At 34.1% G+C, this 11,104-nt stretch overlaps 1 protein-coding gene across 2 annotated transcripts; it reads right to left on the reverse strand.

Annotated features, from left to right (window-relative positions):
- Window positions 1–220: 220 nt before the first annotated feature.
- Window positions 221–7,819, reverse strand: LOC143067926 (transmembrane protein 196-like). 2 transcript variants are annotated; one of them, XM_076241548.1, is made up of 4 exons: window positions 7,691–7,819; window positions 7,078–7,339; window positions 1,967–2,023; window positions 221–801 (listed from the first exon to the last, which is right to left on the reverse strand). In XM_076241548.1, exons 2-4 carry the CDS (start codon window positions 7,225–7,227, stop codon window positions 466–468), a joined length of 543 nt encoding a protein of 180 aa, XP_076097663.1. In that variant the 5' UTR covers window positions 7,228–7,339; window positions 7,691–7,819; the 3' UTR covers window positions 221–465. The 2 variants fall into 2 exon arrangements, with proteins under 2 accessions (XP_076097663.1, XP_076097664.1); XM_076241549.1 differs by lacking the exon at window positions 7,691–7,819 and adding an exon at window positions 7,522–7,579.
- Between the last annotated feature and the right edge of the window lie 3,285 nt (window positions 7,820–11,104).

Here is an 11,104-nt window from a genome sequence, read left to right on the forward strand (position 1 = left end):
TCCGGAAGGGTAAGCAGATCGTGCTCCACATGTGGCACCCGTTGTGTTGCTCATGTTATTACAAAGCCGGATATTCACAGATAAGTGTTGATTTATAGACACAGAAAGGATTGTTCATAAAATACAAAATCAAAACTGAATGAAATGTGATAACGTATATAGAGTATGGGTTAAAAAAGCGATTGATAGAATATTAGGTTAAGGATAAATAAAATGCATATGAATGTTACAACATTAAACTTTATTGTGTTGTTTGCAAATCTTAACAAATTCAACGATCCATTCCATTTTTAATGTCTACAATGTAGATACACATCATTTGCTGTCATGTTGGAAAGTTTAAGTGATACGCAAGGTTATATTGATTTGATAAATGAGTGTCTTTATTTATACTGTAATTTCGTAAATGCAATGCGACAGTGCTTGTGTAAAGATATGAACTTCTATTTCTCTAACGCTTTTTGATCAAAGTGCTGTATTTTCATCTCTTGTTAGCAAAGGTTTGGTAACAACGACTATGTCTTTTTGACCAAGTACCTTGACATAAAACATTCCCTCTCTTTGTTTGAACATTTCTTCTTTCGCTATTTTTGCTACTCTACAGCTAAGAATAGATGATAGTATACAAACAAGACATTCTGTTCCTGCTACGGCCAACGCTATCAGTATTAAAATGTCTTTGTTTTCTTTCTGAAAAGTGTGTCCATCTGTCGTATGATTCACTAGTCCAAGACGAAGAAGCTGAATACTGACCACGGCTGTAACTATGGATACTACGGACAGTGCTATAAAGCTCATGATCTAAAAAAAAAATAATTTTAAATCCAAAATTGCTTAGATGGTAAGGGTTTCAATAACATTTCTCGGTAGTGAATGTAATTTAAGCAAAAGAAATAAGTTATCAATCTTGTTTCTTAGTTATGGGATATCAAATGTATCCTTTCTATGAAGAGAATAAATGGGGAATGTAAAAAATATGAAATTTAATTGACGACAGAATTTTGTAATCACGTTGCGGGGGTAGATTTATTGACTACGATCTCGTTTACTTGTTACAAAGAAAAACAACTTTTTAAGCAATTATCAATGAAATCATAGATTTTATTTTTATTTTTTATTTGTTTTTAATAGATCAAAACATTATTAAAGGAAAGTTAACAATTACATAAAACATCAAGGTGTTTCGATATAAATGAAAAAACGTCTGAAATATATTTAGGATTACATTTTTACGGTTAAATTTCTTAACCAACCATTTTTTTAAACCCCAAGATGGTGTTTACATGCCATTTTGTTTTTCTTTAGAATAATAACTTGTTTTAAATATGATTCAGATTATTACACAATGTTGACATCTGTACCCATTTTTTTTTCTTTTTGACCTGACTGGTATGTTTGTTTGCTCACACATTGTTTTAACATAATGCCACTGTCATACAAGTAAGAGATTTAGCTAGTTATAAAACTTGGTTTACTCCACCATTTTCTTCATAAGGAAATACCTGTACCAAGTTAGGAATATGACAGTTGTTATTCATTCGTGTGATGTGTTTGAGCTTTTGATTTTTCAATGTGATACTGGACTTTCTGTTTTGAATTTTCTTTGGAACTCTGTAACAGTTTTTTTTGTTATTTTACTTTTTTCATGCAGAGCCTCCCGGCGATTTCCTAAAACTGACCATTACAAAACAGAACAGCCAAAAGTGTTGAAAGTGGTACGGGCTTTGCCCATTGCTGAAGGTCGTACCGTGACATATAGTTGTTAATTTCTGTGTCATTCGGTCTATTGTGATGATTTGTCTCATTGACATTCCTACCACATATTCTTTTTCGTGTTAAACACCAAAGATCGACCAATAAGTAGTCGCCTGACTGTATCTGATTTAGATATATGTTTTCCAAACTTTTGTCTTTGAAGATGATTTTTGTGAGGTTTATAATACAGAAAAGTAAATCATGACCTTACCACGTATGATGATTTCCTTTTAGCACATAAAATCCCTATAATTCCTGTGATAATGAACTGAAACAGAAAGGAAAATATTTATAAATACATGTACACATAAAAACTTGAAGTAAAAGCGTGAAAATATTTTTCATGTTTTAAATGTATCTTCAATATTTGTTTTTGGTATATGATTCCCAAACATGCTGTCATTCAACACAATTCGCATTGTTGACTAATTATTTTTCAAGGAAATACACTTTTGCAGTTTTTATTTTTCAGATAAAACGTTTCAACGCATGACATATAGTCGCCGTCAGCTGAAATTCGTAGCGGTTATCGGTAAAAATCATCTTAACTATCAATCGCGTTCACTCGAGATATAGTTTTTCACATTCCATTCATAAATCGCAAAAAGAAAAACCACTTCTGACCTACCTTTTAAGTGATCACACTGTAATTATAATCCTGACCTTCACATTTTCCAGAATATTTTCCATTGTAATTCTGCCGGCTTCTATGAGGATCATTTGTTTACATACGACATTCGTCACTGTACGCAGTTTCCTGCATTGTTCCTTTCATTGATGTGATAAGGTTTCCCGCGCTTTATGCAACTTTTATGAAAGTGAACTCCACGGAAACACTTCCGGTAAAAACAATGGCTGATTCCACCATTCAAAATCGTCTATGAAAAAGTGAAGGTCAGGATTATTACAGTGCGATCACTTAAAAGGTAGGTCAGTAGTGGTTTTTATGCAGTTAAGCTCCATTATGCGAGCACCCTAGATTTCTGTTCTACCCAATAAATCCTGAAATATTTGCCATTGTTATTATCTAGCTTGCTACTATATTATATATAACTAATTGAACACTTTTTTAATACTTTTTATTCTGGATTACAAAAAAAACTAGATATCATTGAGATGGGAGCCATCTCTGTGGGCCCCGCTGTGAATAATGTGCATTAAAAAATTGTATCTTTACCATAGGACATGGGTTTGTCAACTGAAATCAAAGTTTTTGACCTTGACCTTTGACCTAGGAAGTTGTAAATAAATTATGACACACCCTTTGGTGTTGGTTTATAAACATGTCAAGTATAAACTTTGAAATGATAACGGTTCTCAAGATATAGAGCGGACACGATCTTTACCATAGGACATGGGGTTGTCAACTGAAACCAAAGTTTTTGACCTTGACCTTTGACCTAGGAAGTTGCACATAAATTATGACACACCCTTTGGTGTTGGTTTATATACATGTCAAGTATAAACTTTGAAATGATAACGGTTCTCAAGATATAGAGCGGACACAATATTTACCATAGGACATGGGGTTGTCAACTGAAACCAAAGTTTTTGACCTTGAACTTTGCCCTAGGCAGTCGTTCATAAATTATGACACACCCTCTGGTGTTGGTTCATATACATGTCAAGTATAAACTTTGAAATCATAACGGTTCTCAAGATATAGAGCGGACACGATCTTCACCACAGGACACAGGGTTGTCAACTGAAATTAAAGTTTTTGACCTTGACCTTTGACCTAGGAAGTTTTACATACATCATGACACACCCTCTGGTGTTGGTTAAAATGGATGTCAAGTTTAAACTTTGAAATCATAACGGTTCTCAAGATATAGAGCGGACACGATCTTCACCACAGGACACAGGGTTGTCAACTGAAACCAAAGTTTTTGACCTTGACCTTTGACCTAGGAAGTTTTACATACATCATGACACACCCTCTGGTGTTGGTTAAAATGGATGTCAAGTATAAACTTTGAAATCATAACGGTTTTTAAGATATAGAGCGGACACAAAGTTAAAGTGTTACGGACGGACGGACGGACGGACGGACAGACTGATCACTATAGGGCGACCCGCCTTAGTCGGCGGGGCCCTAATTACCAGAAAAAACCTTAAATGATCGTCGATTTATCCAAAAGTTTTAAAGTTACACATAGGAAGTAGTGCTTTTTAAGAATCCTTGTGTAGTTCATTAGGACTTGTGCTTTTAGCTAAGATGTCAAAGAACAATTGTATGAAATATTTAATCGCCGAAAATCTCTTAAGACAAGTAGTTTAGATTTCCCAAATGACAAAAGTCGTAGGAATATGGTTTGTCATCAATACGTAGTACAACTACGTCAGTAGTCTATTATATAATAAGTTCAACTGTTCATGCTGTTGGCGGCAATTTCAAATTAGAAAAAGACATTTTCGTAGCTTTTCAATTTGGAGGCAGGTGTTCAAATTAGCGGTGGTCCGAGGTCCGCGACCTTCCACTTTTGCAAGCGGAATTTCGACTAGGATAGTTGGTTTCTACATTTAGCTACGACCGACGTACGTAGTCACCTTCCATTTGAAAGAAAATAAGAAATTACTTTGCAAACCTTTTCACCATGTTCACCAAAGTCTCCAATTAAACGAGCTAAAACTTATTTTTATCATTATTATTCATGACGGCGATGTTCATTTTGTTCAACCGCTAGCTTTATATAGAAAATCGCCGACAAATATTGTATAAATTCGAGTAAAATCGTATCTGATTGACAAAAACAACATTGTAAACACATAACAATGGCGGCCGTGAAGACAAAATTTTACAAAATCGGATCTGATTCCGGAAGCGGATAAGGGTAATTCCGGGTTTGGCAATCATTTTCAAAATAAATCCAAGCAGGTGTAAAAAATACATCTATGCATGGTAAATGAATATAAACACTAGTATTGTAAACCAAAAGATATATGTAAAAGAAAGAAAAAGCACAAAAATATTTTATTCAGAAACTCAAAATTACTTTTTGACAAATTTTGATTTAAAAATCCAATACAACGTGACAGCATGGAACAGTATATCTAACAATATACATGGTCATGGTCACAGTCTAAATTTTCTTTATAAATGATAAATGATGATAATGCATGTGAGATGCTTTTAAAGTGTAAACATATTACTGCAATTTCGAGGGGTTATTTGTTTTTTTTCTCAATTTTGAAGGGTCAATTAAAGTAGCTGAAAGTTTCTTTCTTTATTTTCACAAATAATGCAACTATATTATATATACCTTAATGTAAGTAAATCATATGATATATAGGTGGCATTCTTTGGGCCACTCTACCCCCTCCTGTTTGATAACTTGGAAACGGTCCAGCTCCCCACCCCTAAACCATATGAGGGGCAGATCTAGGATTTTAGGTTAAGAGGGGCGCAAACTTAAATTTTCGACGAGCAGAGCGAGGCTAAAAAAAATTTAGGTAAAATTATCGGAATATTCTTTATCAAGCTGAGAACAACCCATGCTTTGCAAATTTAAGGGGGTGCAAGCCTGCAACCCTCCCCCGTCTGAATCCGCCCCTGCATATATTCAAGTATAGGACAATATAATAAATAAAAAATGAAATATAGGGGGAGTCCCTGGAGTTATCCCACCCCTCCTGTTTGAGAACTTGGAAACGGTCGAGATCCACACCCCTTAACCATATATATTCATGTTTTTGACAATATAAAAAATCAAATGAAATATAGGAAGAGTCGCTAGGGGTCACCCCACCCCTCCTGTTTTAGAATTTAAAAATGGTCGAGATCCCCATCCCTAAACCATATATATTCATGTATGACAATATAACAAATCAGATGATATATAGGGGGAGTCCCTTGGGTCACCCCACCCCCTCCTGTTTGAGAATTTGAAACCCATTGAGATCGCCACCCCTTAACCATATATATTCATGTACGGGACAATAAAACAATTCAAATGAAAGATAGGGGGAGTCCCTGAGGTCACTGTTCACCCTCCTGTTTGAGAACTTGGAAATGGTCAAGATCCTTACCCCTAAACCATATATACTCATGTATGGGACAATATAACAAATCAAATGAAATATAGGGGAAGTCCCTGTGGTCATCCCAACCCTCCTGTTTGAAAACTTGGAAACGGTCGAGATCCCCACACCAAAACAATATATATTCATGTATGGGACAATATAACTAATTAAATGAAATATAGGGGGAGTCCCTGGGGTCACCCTACCCCTCCTGTTTGAGAACTTGAAAACCAATGAGATCCCCACCTCTAAACCATATATATTCATGTATGGGACAATATAACAAATAAAATGAAATGTAGGGGAAGTCCCTAGGGTCACCCTACCCCCAGTGGCGGATCCAGAAATTTTCATAAGTTGGGCCCACTGACTGACCTAAGAGGGGCCCGCTCCAGTCACGCTTCAGTGATTCCCTATATAAGCAACCAATTTTTTTCCCAAAAAAGGGGGTCCGGGCCCCCTGCCCCCCCCCTAAATCCTCTGCCTACCCCTACCTGTTTGAGAACTTGAAAACCGTTGAGATCCCCGCCCCTAAATTATATAAACTCATATGTATGGGACAAAATAACAAATCATTTACATTTACTATGGGCAGGTCAGTCAGACCTCACCTTTGATCCCTGTTGTAGTGAACATTTGTCTGATTCGTGTCTCATAACTTTTGTACTATAGAACACAAACTCAGTTTTCTTTCCAGGGAAACCAGTCCATTCATACTATTACATGTTCATACTAAGTCAAATTGAACTTCTAGCAGTCAAATAAAACCAAGGTTAACTACCAAGTAGAACAACTGCAATCTTTGGGAACTTGTACCACTGCAGACTCACCATAAAAAATATACATTGATATATGCATTGCTTTTGAAACCTTGATAACATATAAATTATTTGCCTTAATAAATAAATCATTAGATAAACATGAATGTACTCATATATGAATGTTTAATGTTGAGGCAACATTGCAACAGTTTTCATAATAACGGTTGCCTTGGTTTTTGGTTAACTGCCTTCAGCGCTTTGATTCTTTTTGCGATTTATGAATGGAATGTGAAAAACTATATCTCGAGTGAACGCGATTGATAGTTTAGATTATTTTTACCGATAACCGCTACGAATTTCAGCTGACGGCGACTATAGTTAAAATCACAATACCCGTCTCACACAACCCAAAGTTAACGTTTACGTTAAACAAAACAAAACTGCGTGTGTGCTTATTTTTATTGTTAAGGGGTTGCTTATTTGTGACAATATATCGTGATTTAAGACGTTCCAATTTTCTTTAAAATTGCATACTTACAAACCCTCCACTCCATATTGGAGACACACTGTGTGCAAGCCATACTTCTGAACGAATACTGGACACTACACCTAGACAAACACTAAGAATCCCCAAAAATATATGGACACCAGATATAATGTAAACTGCAGTCAACACAGCTCTCAGCATTTTCCACTGTCTATATCTTCAATTCATGAATAAATTCATACAGTTCTCAAAAGAACTGCTAGTATAAGTTTATAACAGATTGTCTTCTCTCAATTGATCACTTCTTTGCATCCTGAAAATAATGAAAAGTTGCGTACAATTAAACTTGATTTATCCTTATAACAATAATTTGCAGATGTGAACAAACTATAATAGTTTGGTCTGAAGTTCAAACATTCATCAAACAAAGGAACTATATATGTGTGCTTTATATACAATAAACAAAACATATTCCAGATAGTATAAAACAATTACTTATACTCTAAAGTATATCCATAAAAACTCACTTCCTAATTAATCTGACCTTTACACTGATAATCAGTATTTAGAACATAATCTAGACTAGCTCAACTCTTATAGAATTGTCGCTTTTTAGTGTATTTGTCACAATCACATTCATTTAGTAATAGCTATTTTCACTTACCTCACAAAAATACCTAATTCCGCGGTGTTATGTGCAATTCAACAACACAAGTTTCTTCCATTTAATCTACGTCATCGACCTGTCATAAAATTCCCACTTTGAAACCGATCAATCAAGTATTGATAATTTGCCTGCAGACTCTGTCAGTTTATATTCTACAAACTCGATCGATGAAGCCACGCTAGGAAAAGTCGATAATGTAGAAAAAAAATGTCAACGGTGTAGGAAACTTTAAATGATAAAAAAAAAAATAATCAATCGGAAATCAGTATATGGTTATTATTTACATCAAAATTATAAGAATCGAGAAAAATTGTTTGTGGTTTTTTTTTTACTGATTTTGTCATGTTTTCTTCGAGGTTTTCTTTCATATCATCAAGTCGGCTACACATTAATTGATAATCAATGTTGCTAAGAAAGTTCTGTGGTTAAGTAGCGTTTGCAAGGTTGTTGGATTTTGTTCTTTAAAATTTTAAAATCAAACAAAAAATTTAAGTCTCCGAGGCCATTTGTTTTAATAATACATTTCTATGATTTGTGGCCTTTTTTTACCGCAATCTATAAAAATTTAACTATTAAATAAATGCATAAAAAAAGATGTGGAGTTTTCGTCAATATAGGACAACGACTAAACGATACAAACAACCATAAAACATCTATAGGGGCATTAGGGGCCCGTTTGAAATTCTGTGTCTAGAGCGATTTATTTTTTATTTTTGTCGCCATCTGAGGGCTCCAAATACAGAATACCAAAAAGGGATTTGGGGGGCAAACATACAATATTCATTAACAGGCAAGTGTCTTTGCTTATTTTTAATTCAGTCTTAGTCGTCCCGAGACTATAAAAGGTTGTGAATAATTTAAACAAAAACAAAAAAACATTTCAAACATCTACCATCACCATCAAATTCTTCACAATAACAGAAACATTTGGATATAACGATATGCGAGAAGTCATACCATGTTTGTCAACGTGAAAATTTAAATTGGATGCTTATTTGTTAATATTTATTACGTCCTTTTCAATGCAGATACGCATCTAATATTCCCGTTGAAACAGCTATTTCGAAATGTATTTGAAAGAACTAATTAGACAAGTCTGCTATATAGATAATTTATAATCCTTATGAGATTAGTTTCAAGTGCCGCAGAGCTATAGAAAGATATTATGCATGCTTAATTTTTTAACATATATCTACATGTATCTATGTGTTCACATATAGGCAAGTTACACGAGAATGTGTTTGACTTATAAAATTACTTTGCAACCGTGAGTTGTATTTGACTCAAAGTTTTTGTATCAACATTCCAATTTCACAAGGATGCTATAACTATTCCCCATACTCCCAAAAATTTCTCCCCATCTCGAAAGTCTGTTTGTGTGTAAGGAATTGTTTCTCGCGGAAATAACGATTTTTAGAGTTTGAATAAAGACCTTGAACTCGATAGTGTATTTATGGTCATAATCAAGACAAGATAGGTCCAGTGCGGAAACTGTTGACACAACACAATGTGACATTACCTTCCTTTCAAACATTCAGTCTACTTAATGTTTTGACAATTATCGATAAGGTCGTAAATATTCACAATAAACTATTCTGGTAAATGTTATAATGGTAAAAGATAGCAAGAAATTAGGGTTCTCAAATTGGTTTGTAAGTGGTCAGTTTTATCCTCGAATAACACTAATGTACAGCACTGATGTCAAATTAAACTTGATTAGAGGTTTTGTGTTGCAAATTGGTTTCTGCTGTTCGGTTATATGAGAGCTAATGTCTGATCATGGTGCCTAACAACACTTATATGATGAGATAAGATGAGAACATTTTATTTGGATTCGGCATTTACAAAACATCATAAGAAAGATCGAGCTTTTGACCAAACATAAACAAATATTCATAACACAAAAAATATTAACTACCTGCATTACAATTAAGATTAAGAGTATAAGACCATGTTGAATGTTGTAGTCGTAATTTTGACATTTTTACCTATGGAATTTGCTCTAATCAATTCGACTGTTATACAAATGAGAGGTTTATCTAGCAATAAAACCAGTTTTATCCACCATATTCTTTATTAAAAAATGTCTGTACCAAGTCAGCAACATGACATTAGTTTGATATGTTTGGGCTTTTGATTTTCAAGCCATCTTATTAGGGACTTTCCATTTTGAATATTCTCGGAGTTCAGAATTTGTGTGATAATGCTTTTTACATACACAAAATTTGGCATGTATATGTGAAAGACTTGGTAAATTTGAAGTATGATAAAAGAGTATCTACTTGCGTGACAAAAATTGAATAAGCGCAAATAAGAGGGTGGTAATGGGTTATTTTCGTGCAACGTTTTCGGCCTTTTTATTTCCCGTATTTTTATGTTTTGGCGTTTTATTTCTTGTTTTCTCGTGTTTGGATCGACTTGCGTGCTTCGTGTTTCCACTTATTTATTTTCCGTGTTTCGTGTCTGTGCTCTTAATTTCTCGTACATGTCCCGCATTTGATTAAAAAGTCGGTGTGTTATACTGAATACCTTCAGAAATTTGTGTAATCTAATAGTAATTTATGTATGTTGTTACCATTCTACTTTTGCAATATGTATGGTATCAATGAATTCCATCAAATTACTATGAATGATTTTTTTTTCAAATAAGATGCAAGTAGCGGACGCTAAAAGTTGACCGCAAGGTCTCCATGTCCATTGATAAAGGCTGCATGATCTCCAAGAACGACTGAGTAATAACTTATGGTACTTTTTTTCCTTAATATTTACGATTTTATTTCTCGTGCTTCGTTTTTCACAATTTTTATTTTTCGTGCAACGTTTTTGCGATTTTGTTTCACGTGTTTCCGTGTTCAGTATCCCCTTGACCACCCTCAAATAATAAAATTAAAAATAAAAATTTATAAACATAGAAATTCATTAATAAGCATAGGTACTTGTGACACGATATTTGTTTAACTCTTCCTGTTAATTTTTTTTTTAAATTTTTGTTTGTTAATTTTGATTATTTTTGCGTTTTTTTGTATTTCATGAACATTTATATGAATGATGACTTGTTTGTCTATTTACAATCAATTTAAAATTTATTACCCACAGCAGTCACTGATATCACTGATATATGTTAAACAAGTTATTTCTGGTAAATGCATGTTCAAATATTACAGAAAAGCGAAAATTATCGAAATTTATAAAAGGAAAAAAAGGGGGGGATGGCTAAAAATTGTCATGTCCCCAAGTACCTATGATTCAAGTGTGACTGTTGTTATCGAGGTGAACATAAGGTTTTTCCATTTAATCCAAGTTATGGTTATTTAACTGCTGGTAATTTGATGTGAAGTGATGTTTTGATTTATTTCATGTGAAAATTCGGATGACAAGGGAGAAAACTTGGCTGTTACTGAATTGGATTAT

The sequence above is a fragment of the Mytilus galloprovincialis genome, chromosome 3, assembly GCF_965363235.1.
Source record: "Mytilus galloprovincialis chromosome 3, xbMytGall1.hap1.1, whole genome shotgun sequence".
Classification (NCBI taxonomy): domain Eukaryota; kingdom Metazoa; phylum Mollusca; class Bivalvia; order Mytilida; family Mytilidae; genus Mytilus; species Mytilus galloprovincialis.

Excerpts from the sequence above, each read along its gene's own strand:
- LOC143067926 (XM_076241548.1), bottom strand. The coding sequence starts at position 7,227 with ATGCTGAGAGCTGTGTTGACTGCAGTTTACATTATATCTGGTGTCCAT. Across the intron at positions 2,024-7,077 it reads CAATATGGAGTGGAGGGTTT|TTCATTATCACAGGAATTAT; the intron begins GTAAGTATGCAA and ends TTTCTGTTTCAG. Across the intron at positions 802-1,966 it reads AAAGGAAATCATCATACGTG|ATCATGAGCTTTATAGCACT; the intron begins GTAAGGTCATGA and ends TTTTTTTTTTAG.